The sequence below is a fragment of the Herpailurus yagouaroundi genome, unplaced genomic scaffold, assembly GCF_014898765.1.
Source record: "Herpailurus yagouaroundi ecotype Mexico unplaced genomic scaffold, PumYag 159, whole genome shotgun sequence".
Taxonomy (NCBI): domain Eukaryota; kingdom Metazoa; phylum Chordata; class Mammalia; order Carnivora; family Felidae; genus Herpailurus; species Herpailurus yagouaroundi.
In genome coordinates, this window is record NW_024412400.1 from 34,292,455 (window position 1) to 34,304,946 (window position 12,492).

Below are 12,492 nucleotides of genomic sequence, written 5' to 3' on the forward strand. Positions count from 1 at the left end.
CGTTGGGCTCTGGGCTGATGGCTCAGAGCCTGGAGCCTGTTTCCGATTCTGTGTCTCCCTCTCTCTCTGCCCCTCCCCCGTTCATGCTCTGTCTCTCTCTGTCCCAAAAATAAAATAAAAAAAAAGTTGGAAAAAAAAAAAAAAAAAGTTAAAAAAAAAAAAAAGTGAGAACAACCCAAATGCCCACTACCTGATGATAGATAAATAAAATACAATGCATCCATGCAATGAAATATTCAGCAATAAGGAATGAAATAACTGATACATGCTACAACATGATAAATCTTTAAATCATTTTGTTAAATGAAGGAAGTCAGTCATAAAAGACCACATATTGTATGTTCCATTTACATGTAATGTTCAGAATATGAAAATCTATAGAGACAAAAAGTAGATTAGGAGTTATCAAGGGCTGGGGGCTTTGGGAAAAATTGGGAGTGACTGCTAGTGGTCAGAAGGTTTCTTCTGGAGTTAATAAAATGCTCTAAAATTTAGATTGTGATGAGGGTTGACAAATGTGAATATAGTAGGATATGTACTGTGAATACTAAGATGCTGTACTGTGAAAATATGAAAAACCTTTGAATTTTACAATTTAAATGAGTAAATTTTATGGTGTATGATAATGGTGTATATCTCAATAAAATTTTAAATAAAAAAATAAAATAGGGGCGTCTGGATGGCGCAGTCGGTTAAGCGTCCGAATTCAGCCAGGTCACGATCTCGCGGTCCATGAGTTCGAGCCCCACGTCAGGCTCTGGGCTGATGGCTCAGAGCCTGGAGCCTGTTTCCGATTCTGTGTCTCCCTCTCTCTCTGCCCCTCCCCCATTCATGCTCTGTCTCTGTCCCAAAAATAAATAAACGTTGAAAAAAAAAATTTTTTTAATAAAAAAAAGAATAATAAAATAAAATTTCTATCTAATGAGAAAGATGGAATTAAACAAGGGGGCTTCTCCTAACTACTAATTCACTATAGAACCATTTTCCCTGGGGTAGTTTTTCAAATGTCTCTGACATCCCAAAAGAAAATCTGAGCCTAGTATATTTTATTCCTATGCTACCTTCCTTGGCTCTTTAATTGTAACCACCAAGTTAGGGAAATACTAACAAATAACTAGCAATTTAGGTCATGTAATCTATACTGAATTACTAACACTGGGCAAAGAAAAGTAAAGTTATATAGCTGAACACCTATCATTTTAAAATGTACTTTTCCTCTTTTTCAGAGATTATAGTGTATTTACAGTTTTCTAAGACTTCCAACTGGTTAACTTTTTTTTTTTTAATGTTTATTTTTGAGACAGAGAGAGACAGAGCATGAACAGCGGAGGGTTAGAGAGAGAGGGAGACACAGAATCTGCAGCAGGCTCCAGACTCCAAGCTGTCAGCACAGAGCCCAATGCGGGGCTCGAACTCACGGACAGTGAGGTCATGACCTGAGCCGAAGTCAGACGCTTAACCAACTGAGCCACCCATGCACCCCCCAGCTGGTTAACTCTTACATTTACATTTCTGCTGCCTTGATCGTCGCTTCAAGTTTGCTCGTGTATGGAGACAGAAAGTAACAGTCCATAGTATTCAGAAACTCCCTTCAAAGTCCCTCTGGAAGTCTTTGCACACCTGTGCCCTGAACTAGAGCCCCCACACAGTGTGTCATAGGTGTACTGTGCAGAAGGAGTATAGATGTGGTGAGATACTCATCCCCTTCAGGCCTCAGGACAACCGGGTAAGGCTTGGGGTGGTCAGAGTTCTTGAGCCAGGCGCTTCTGACTGCAGCTCTGGGTGTACTTGTCAAGTATACCCTTCTTTTACAATACTCCTGCTCCTTCAGGTGATAATAATACCCTATTTATAGATACCAAATCCACCTTGAAGTTGCTACAATCTCACTAGCAAGTGAGTACTCACTCTAAGAAAGACTGTTGTTTTTTAATTTTAGAGAGAGAGAGTCTGAGTGGGGGAGAGAGGCAGAGGAAAAGAGTCTTTTTTTTTTTTTTGAGAGAGAGAAAGAGAGAGAGATAGGGTATAAGTGAGAGACAGATAGGGAGACGGAAGAGGGAAGAGGAGGAGGGGGGAGAGAGAAAGAGACAGACAGGGAGAGAGGGAGAGAGGGAGAGAGAGAGGGGGGAGAGAGAGAGAGAGAGAGAAGCAGGGCTCACCCGGGGCTGGTGTTCACCTGAAGCAGGGCTTGAACTCAACAACTGTGAGATCATGACCTGAGCTGAACTCAGATGCTTAATAACTCAGCCATCCAGGCACCCAGAAAGGAGACTATTGGAGTTTATGAAGTCAATGAACCCTGAAAAACCCTCTTCTCTGGAGACTCATCACTGCCAAGTTTAAATGACTTCTAATTTTTTCATCTATAAGAAGATTGTTTATAATGTAGCTCCTATTTTCTTCCTTTCTCCTTCTCCCTTAATGAGAGACATTCCAATCCAAATATCTGGCCTGAGCAACGTTTGTATAGGCCAAACTATCTCACTTCAGCTAGGCCTGTGATGACAGGATTGCTAAGTGAAAAAGTAATTCCTTTCCCCCAAGCTTCTCATTCCTCAACCCTGCATTTTTACTGAAAATTCATGACAACCAAATTCAACACTCCTCCCCACAAAGGCCTCAATCCTTTTATCATTTTTAGTCAGACAACCCCAGTCTGCGCAACTTCAGAGGCAACTTCTTATACCATATTCCACTTGGCAGATTTCAAATGATAGCTATGCTAAATCTTCTCTACTCTTACAAAAAGATCCCAAACTCTATCATCTATCCAGTCAGCAAATGGCTGCCTGTGGGGTACATGCAGGCTGTGGATTTTCGAATTAAAGGTTTACATAACACAGCCATGCCAATTCATTTGCATATAATTTGCAGCTGGCTTTGTGCTACAACAGCAGAGTTGAATAGCTGTGAAACACTACACAGCCCAAAATGCCTATATTATTTACTGTCTGGCGCGTTACAGAAAAGTTTGCAAATGCCTGAATCTAGATTATAATTTACTAAAGACAGGGGCGCCCGGGTGGCTCAGTCGTTTAAGCGTCCGACTTTGGCTCAGGTCATGATCTCACAGTTCTTGAGTTTGAGCCCCGCGTCGCGCTCTGTGCTGACAGCTCAGAGCCTGGAGCCTGCTTCCAATTCTGTGTCTCCCTCTCTCTCTGCCCCATCCCCACTCATGCTCTGTCTCTGTCTTAAAAAATAATAATAATAATTAAAAAAACATTTTAAAAAAGAATTTACTAAAGACATAGCTCAAGGGTTGGAAGTGATATTCCGTTTGGACAATATTTTGTTTTTATTTGGACAGTGTTTTATTTGGACAATGTTTTTTTATTTTTTTAATTTTTTATGAGTGGTTGATACATAATGTGTCACAATGATAGTGATTCAACTTCCATGTTCTCTTTCCTCACAAGTGTACCTACCATCCGTCACCATAGCTTTTTACAGTACCACTGACTACATTTCCTATGCTTTCCCTATTTTTCACATGACTTATTGATTCCACTACTGGAAGCGTTTATCTCCCACTCCCCTTCACCCATTCTGGCCACCTGTCCACTCCCCTTCCCTCTGGCAACCATCAGTTTGTACTCTGTGGACATATAATATTTTTTTTAAATCATTGAGTTAATTGTGAATATAAAAAATCTTATTTATGGGGCGCCTGAGTGGCTCAGTCGGTTAAGCATCTGACTTTGGCTCAGGTCATGATCTTATGGTCCATGGATTCGAGCCCTGTACCAGGCTCTGTATTGACAGTTCAGAGCCTAGAGCCTGAAGCCTGTTTCGGATTCTGTGTCTCCCTCTCTCTCTGCTCCTTCCCCACTCACACTCTCTCTCAGGCACGCAAAAATAAACATTAAAAAAAATTTTTTTTTAATTTTTTTTTAACGTTTATTTATTTTTGAGACAGAGACAGAGCATGAACGGGGTAGGGTCAGAGAGAGGGACACACAGAATCTGAAACAGGCTCCGGGCTCTGAGCTGTCAGCACAGAGCCCGACGCGGGGCTTGAACTCACGGACCGCGAGATCATGACCTGCGCCGAAGTCGGCCGCTTAACCGACTGAGCCACCCAGGCACCCCTAAAAATTTTTTTAAATAAAATCTTATTTATAAATATAACCTTGTAATTTTTCTCAAAACACTCCTAGGCAAATCTAGCCACACTGAGCTCACATTCTTAAAAGGTATCAAATGGCTAGAGTATGTGGTAATGGCCCTCTTTAGAAAGATGGTACATAGCTGTCCAATTTGCCACAGTCCTCACCTAACCTGCTTCCCTCAATTTCATTATTTTCTTGATTGTGTAAGCTTAAGTTTGCAACCTCTCAAGCCATTAAAATCTTCACCTTCCTTCCCTTTACTCTTACATACTATGACTGTACATTTTAGTGTCAAGTTGGCTAGGCCTTGCTGCCCAGCTGTTTAGTCCAATACCAGTCTAGATAATGCTGTGAGGTATTTTCAGATGTGATGAACATTTATAAATCAACAGACTTTAAGTAAAGGAGAACCGCTGATAATGTGGGAGGGCCTCATGCAATTAAATGCCTTAAGAACAAAGACTGAGACCCACAAGAAGGAATTCTTTCCTAAATCTGCAGCCTGCAGGCCTGCCTCAAAAGCACATGAACCAATTCCTTTAGTTATTATTTTTAAACTTAATTCCAAGTTAGCATACTATAATAATGATTTCAGGAATAGAATTTAGTGATTCACCACTTACATATAGTATCTAGTGCTCATCCCTTAACAAGTGCCCTCCTTAACACCAATCACCCATGTAGCCCATCCCCCACCCAACACCTTACCAGCAACCCTCAGTTTGTTCTTTGTATTCAAGAGTCTCTTATGGTTTGTCTCTCTCTCCATTTTTATCTTATTTTTGCTTCCCTTCCCCTATGTTCATCTGTTTCTTAAATTCCACATAAGTGAAATCATATATTTGTCTTTCTCTGAGTGACTTATTTTTGCCTAGCATAATACATTCTAGTTCCATCCATATTGTTGCAAATGGCAAGATTTCATTCTTTTTCATCACTGAGTAATATTCCAGAGAGAAAGAGTGTGTGTGTGTGTGTGTGTGTGTGTGTGTGTGTGTGTACACAACACATCTTTATCCATTCATCAGTTGATGGACATCTGGGCTCTTTCCATATTTTGGCTACTGTCGATAATGCTGCTATAAACATTGGGTGCACATGCCCCTTTGAATAGACAGTTTGGTATCCTTTGGATAAATACCTAGTAGTCCAATTGCTGGGTTGTAGGGTAGTTCTTTTTTTAATTTTTTGAGGAACCTCCATACTGTTTTCCAGAACGGCATTCCCACCAGCAGTGCAAAAAGGTTCCTCTTTCTCTACATCCTGGTCAACATCTGCCGTTGCCCGAGTTGTTAATTTTACCCATTCTGGTAAGTGTGAGGTGGTATCTCATTGTGGTTTTAATTTTTATTTCCCTGATGATGAGTGATATTGAGCATCTTTTCATGTGTCTCTTAGCCATTTGGATGTCTTCTTTGGAAAAGTATTTCTTCACTGGATTATTTGGTTTTCGGGTGTTGAGTTTGGTAGATTTCTATAGATTTTTGATACTAACCCTTTATCCAATATGTCATTTGCAAATATCTTCTCCCATTCCATCGGTTACCTTTTAGTTTTGCTGATGGTTTCCTTTGCTGTGCAGAAGGTTTTTATCTTGAAGAGATGCCAATATTTCACTTTTGCTTTTGTTTCCCTTGCCTCTGGAGACATGTCAAGTAAGACGTTGTTGCGGGCCAAGGTCAAAGTGGTTGTTGCCTACCTGTTTTCTCTAAAATTTTGATGGCTTCCTGTCTTACAGTTAGGTCTTTCATCCATTTTAAGTTTATTTTTGTGTATGGTGTAAGCGGTCCAGGTTCATTCTATGTCGCTGTCCAGCTTTCCCAACACATTTGCTAAAGAGTCTTTTTTCTATTGCATGTATTTTTTTAATGTTTATTTATTTTTGAGAGAGAGAGACAGAGTGTGAGCAGGGGAGGGGCAGAGAGAGAGAGAGAGTCAGAGAATCTGAAGCAGGCTCCAGGCTCTGAGCTGTCTGCACAGAGCCCAACATGGGGCTCAAACCATTAACTGTGAGATCATGACCTAAGCCAAAGTCAGACACTTAACCAAGTGAGTCACCCAGGCACCCCTCTATTGGATTTTCTTTTCTGCTTTGTCAAAAATTAGTTGGCCATATGTTTGTGGGTCCATTCTCGGGTTCTTTATTCTGTTCTATTGATCTATGTGTCTGTTTTTGTACCAGTACCATACTGTCTTGATGATTACAGCTTTGTAATACAGCTTGAGGTCTGGAATTGTGATGTCTTCAGCTTTGGTTTTCTTCATCAACATTACTTTGGCTATTCAGGGTCTTTTGTGGTTCCACACAAATTTTAGGATTGTTTGTTCTAGCTCTGTGAAGAATGCTGGTGCTATTTTGATAGAGATTGCACTGAATGTGTAGATTGCTTTGGGTAGTCTCGACATTATAATAATATTTGTTCTTCCTATCCAGGAGCATAGAATGTTTTTCCATTTCTCTGTGTCTTCTTCAGTAGCTTTCGTAAGCTTTCTATAGTATTCAATATATAGATTTTTCACCTCTTTGGTTAAGTTTATTCCTAGGCATTTTATGGTTTTGGTGCAACTGTAAATGGGATCAGTTCCTTGATTTCTCTTTCTGCTGCTTCATTATTGGTGTACAGAAATGCAACCATTTTCTGTACATTGATTTTTATATCCTGAAACTTTGCTGAATTCATGGATCAGTTCTAGCAGTTTTTTTGTGGAGCCTTTTGGGTTTTCCACATAGAGTATCATGTGGTCTGCAAAGAGTGAAAGTTTGATGTCCTTCTTGCTGATTTGGATGCCTTTTCTTTTGTCTGATTGGTGAGGCTAGGACTTCCAACATTATGTTAAATAACAGTGGTGAGTGTGGACATACCTGTGGTGTTCCTGACCTCAGGGGGAAAGCTCTAAGGTTTTCCCCACTGAGGATGATATTACCTGTGGGTCTTTTATATATGGGTTCATGATCCAAGATGGGTCACATGAACCAATTCCTTTAAAATAAATCTTTCTATTTACATCAGTATATATCCTATTGGTTCTATTTCTCTTGAGAACCCTGAATAAACCTGAAAAACCCAGGTTTTCTGTATTAAAGGAAAAAGTATCTTCCTTCTTTCCAAGGCAAATGATGGCTTCTCATTCATTTTTAGGTTACTTGGGACTGTATGTGAAAGACTACTCTCTATAGGTTACTACAAATCCCTTGAACTCCAGCCAAATTGGCTTAATCACAGTGACATTAAAAAAAAAAAAAAAAAGAAAAAAAGCCTACACTCTTAGACCTATGCACTTTTGCCCATAGCATCCAAGCAGTCTAAAATGACTACCTTTTTTGCCTTTCTGCTTTCCCAAATTTTACTTTTAAGCTCAAATACAACCCTCATCTGCTTTGTAAAGACTTCCCTAGTCACTCTATCCAAAACGATATTGTTCTTGTTTTAAATTCCTATATTGCTGTCTGTTTTACTTTAGTGATTACTTTATTATTACATTATATGTATTAGTGTTTTTTAATATTATTTTTAATTATTAATGTGTTTACATTTTATCTCCCTTACTAGATTGTAAAATCTTACAAGGTAAGAACCATATCCAAATCATCCCATCTCTGTAGAATGTAACACCATCTAAAAGACACACTCTCACTTGGAAATAGGGAAGTCTCTGAAGTTACTTGATATAATGCTACTTTCTGAAAAGAATGAAACTAGGAATTGCTCTATCATTAGTTGTTCTTGTCTTTCCTTCCTTCTTTTTTCTCTCCATCCTGTCCCCCCCCCCCCTTTTATTTTTTTACACTGCCCAAGGTGCTAGAAGGAATCAGCAACCAGCACAACTCTGCTATTGGCTGAAGTGTTTCTGGAGTCATTATTCTCGGGGCAAGAATATAAGAATGGAGTAGATAATTTATCTGCATGTTTTTAAAAAAAAAATTTTTTTTTCAACGTTTATTTATTTTTGGGACAGAGAGAGACAGAGCATGAACGGGGGAGGGGCAGAGAGAGAGGGAGACACAGAATCGGAAACAGGCTCCAGGCTCTGAGCCATCAGCCCAGAGCCTGACGCGGGGCTCGAACTCACGGACCGTGAGATCGTGACCTGGCTGAAGTCGGACGCTTAACCGACTGCGCCACCCCAGGCGCCCCTACCCTTATTTTTTAAATCAGAGGTGATAAGTGTGTTTTACTCTATATGTTTGATTTTTCACTATGACATTTTACCTTTATCTCCTTTAAGTCTAATTAGTTTGGACTTTGGTAGGCAGCTAGTCAAATCTTATGTACCCTGTGGATACACTCAGTAAGTGTCCAGTGGCTAGATGACATAGAACAAATTATAATACTTCAACAAACTAAATACTGTTTCTTCTGTGACCAATATTTTGGTGGCTGTTAAATACACATATCTTAAAATAAATGCAATAAATTTTAACATAAAAAGTAAAATGCAGTCTTCAAGATCTTTATAAAAAAAGGAAATCATAGTTATATTAGGAAGATTTCCAAAATATATTTAAAATTTCATGAGATTATAAAAAATTTTGGTGTGATTCATGACTAGGTAATAACTTTAAACACTGTAATACAGGGCACCTGCGTGGTTCAGTTGGTTGAGAGACCAACTTTGACTCAGGTCATGGTCCCATGGTTCATTGATTTGAGCCCCACGTTGGGCTCTGTGCTGACAGCTCAGAGCCCGGAGCCTGCTTCAGATTCTGTGTGTCCCTCTTTCTCTGTCCCTCCCATTTGCGCTTTGTTTCTCTCTCTCTCCAAAATAAATAAACATTAGAAAAAAATTTTTAATAAAAAAACTGTGATACATGATTAGTCTTACCTTTGTTTATGAAGTTTTCTAATTTTAGATTCATAATAATCAATTAGGCAAAGCAACCTAGAAAACAGAAGATAGACTTAATTTTCAAAATTTGGTATTGGAGCATTTACTACTATTGTCTCTATATAAGTTCAAATTACAATGATAAACAAACACCAAGTTTGTTTAAAAATGTGATTTTTTTACCCGAAGCATTATATTAAGCCATATATTAAGCCATATATTTTATATTAATTTCAAAGTATAGGTTTTAAAATAACCACAAACTTCATATCTCGACATATTAAATGAATATTTTCCTTGTCCCAGCAGTTCTACCTTTAGCAACTGCTCCCACAGATATATTTGCTTAAGCTTGGAACTCAAAATGAACAAAGCTATCCAATGCACCATTATTTACAAGAGTAAAAACCCAGAAATAATCTAACTGTTCTTCAATAAGGAAAAGTTAAATAATGACACATCTGCTCTATAGAAAACAATGAAGCACATAAGAAATGGTGTAAATTTGTATGTCCTAATAAAAATTGATAAGGAACAAAAGTAACGTTGCATAGCCAAATGTAGAATATTACTCTATTTGTTTTAAAAAGAAATAATTTTAAGTGATGTTGTCTTTATCTTGAATAAGAACTCTGTGGGTTGTTGTTTTTGTTTTTGTTTTTGTTTTTGAGAGTACATATCGGGGAGGGGCACTGGGAGAGGGAGAGAGAGAATCCCAAGCAGGCACAGCGTAGAACCTGATTCAGGGCTTGATCTCATGACCTGAGCTGAAATTAAGAGTCAGTTGCTTAAACAACTGAACTACCCAGGTGCCCAACTCTATGGGTTCTTAAGTGGGGGATAATACCATAACCTAGGGAATGGTTCTAGTTGTCACACTAACTAGTTGGGGAGAGGGAAGGATCTTAAAAGTTCATCAATGAACTGACAGCCCTACTACACAATGAACCAACCTCTGCAAAATGCCAATGGCACTCCTGTTGTTAAACCCCAGGAAGGACACAAACTAAAGTATTACAAGTGATTATCTCTGGAATGTGGGAATTAGGAGGGGTAAGCAGATACATAGTATTTTACTTTACACACTTTTATACGGTTTGAATTTTTATAAACGTGCTGCATTTGTAATTTTTAAAAACCCTTAAAAAAATAACAATGTTTTCACATTATTCTTTTTTTTAAATTTTTTTTTTTAACGTTTATTTATTTTTGAGACAGAGAGAGACAGAGCATGAACGGGGGAGGGTCAGAGAGAGGGAGACACAGAATCTGAAACAGGCTCCAGGCACTGAGCTGTCAGCACAGAGCCCGACGCGGGGCTCGAACTCACAGACTGCGAGATCATGACCTGCGCCGAAGTCGGCCGCTTAACCGACTGAGCCACCCAGGAGCCCCACATTATTCTTTTTAAAGCAAGAATTCATACTTTTTTTCCATCTGAAGAAAATTACTCATCTCTTTTTTTCAGAGCTTATTCAACCAATTGTGCTTTTACTATACAACTTTCTGGGTTATTCTTGCTCTTCAATCTTTCTCCGTCTCAACACATACCAGCTTTCCTATTACTCTGCAAAAATGCTTTAATTTCTTTTATATCCTTCACAAACCCTCTCACCCCCTACTTCTCCCTTATGCCACCACTCCATCCCTCTTTTTCTTCATAGGAAAGTTCACTCATTCTGATTGTTACCAGATACCTTCAATAAACTTTTCAGGAAGACTTACTGTGTGTCAAACTGAGAATTCTGAGCAAGACAGTGAGAAGGCAAACACATAAAATGATTAGGCAGCATTTAACACTTCTTATCACCTCTCTTTCCTGAAATACTTTTTTTTCCTTAGTTACCCTGACGCCCAAAAGTAACTCCTCTTTTCCCTCTTCTTTCTTCCTCTATCTGATATCTGGAAGGTCTCTGGAGTTCGGCCCTTCTAATTGTAGGCCAAGTATCTCTACATGGCTGATGGAAGGTACCTAAACACATGTCCACACAGGAATTCATCATCTTCCATCCCTCTTCCCCAAACCTAGCTTGAAATTGGGCTATTTTTGAATCCTCTCCTTCTTTCAGTATCTGCAGCCAGTTAGTCTTGACAATTCCTGTCCATCTTTGCCATAGTTCTCCTTTCTTTTGGCTCTAATGCAGGCCTTTGCAATCTCCAACCTAGACTACTACAGCTGATTAGTAACTTGTCTTTTTGTCTCTGGGTTTAATTTCTTTGATCAGAAATCCTGAGGGGGGGGGGGGGTTGGTTCCTGCTATATAGTAAGCAGAACCCAAACTCTTCAGCCTGGAGTTTGAGTCCTTCACAAAGTTCCAGCACACCCTTCCATATTGTCTCTTAAGACACTTACCATCATCATTTTGTGCACTCTACGCTCCAGACCTCTTGGACTACTTGCTATTTTCAAATATATTCCGTTTTCCTGCCACCATGCTTCTCTAACTAAAATACCTTTCCTTCATCTCTACCTATTAAAATTCTATAGCTCCTAATAATCAAGTTTATAAGTTACCTCCTTCATGAAACCTTTTTGGTCATCCCCATCTTCCTCAAAGGAAACTAATCTCTTCTTCTATCATGCCCACTTAGTATCCTATTTGCCCCACCATTACAGCACAGACCACAATCTGCCTTCTATTTTCTATGTATGTTTCTACCTACCCAGCTAGATTATCAAGTCCACAGTGGCAGGAAACATGTTTTTACTCATCTGTGTATGTTCTATATTGTTTTGCCCAATGCCTTTGTAACTTTTAAAAATAGCCATAGTGGTTCCAACTCATGTATTACTAATAGGGTTAATTCACAATTTTTTAAGCTCTGTATCTCAAACTGAAAATTAGCTTTATTAAAAATCCAATAGAGAATTTCCAGGTCATCAAATTCACACCTGAATTAGCTTGACTTCGGATGGCACATAAATTCTTCCAATACTTCTCTTTCTCTTGCCCTCTTACTCACTCAAATTGGCTGGTTTTGTTCTTGTCTTCATTCCCCTTCCTCCTTCATTCCTCTCTTATATGCCTCTTTCTGCCACTATAATCATCTCCCTTTCCTTCTTTTAGTTCTTCCTTACCCCTATTTTTCTTTCTTACCCCTATTTTTCTTTCTTTGCTTCTCTCTTTTTTAAATTTATTCACACCGAGGAGAGCCTTGGTGGCTCAGTCGGTTGAGCATCTGACTCTTGATTTTGGCTCAGATTGTGATCCCAGGGTCATAGGACTGAGCCCCACATTGGGCACCATGAGCCTGCTTAAGATATTCTCTCTCTCTCTCTCTCTCTCTCTCTCTCTCTCTTGCTTTCTCTCCCATTCATGCTCTCTAAAATAAAGTAAAATAAAATAAAATAAAAAATAATAAAAATAATAAAATAAAATATTGGGGTGCCTGGTTTGCTCAGTTGTTAAGCATCCGACTCTTAATTTTGGCTCAGGTTGTGATCACATAGTTCATGACATCAGGTCCTCCATCTGGCTCCATGGTGACAGCAAAGAGCCTGCTTGGCAGTCTCTCTCTCCCTCTTTCTCTGCCCCTTCCCCATTCATGTGTGTGC

The 12,492-nt window shown here is 39.1% G+C and overlaps 1 protein-coding gene across 12 annotated transcripts in view; it reads right to left on the minus strand.

Annotated features, from left to right (window-relative positions):
* Positions 1 to 12,492, minus strand: part of CEP70 (centrosomal protein 70) — a 90,492-nt gene that overhangs the window by 31,683 nt on the left and 46,317 nt on the right. For all 12 annotated transcript variants that reach the window (XM_040480299.1, XM_040480303.1, XM_040480304.1 and 9 more), the window contains one exon: positions 8,934 to 8,990. In XM_040480299.1, the coding sequence (XP_040336233.1) occupies positions 8,934 to 8,990 (57 nt within the window). The remainder of the gene's footprint in view (positions 1 to 8,933; positions 8,991 to 12,492) is intronic.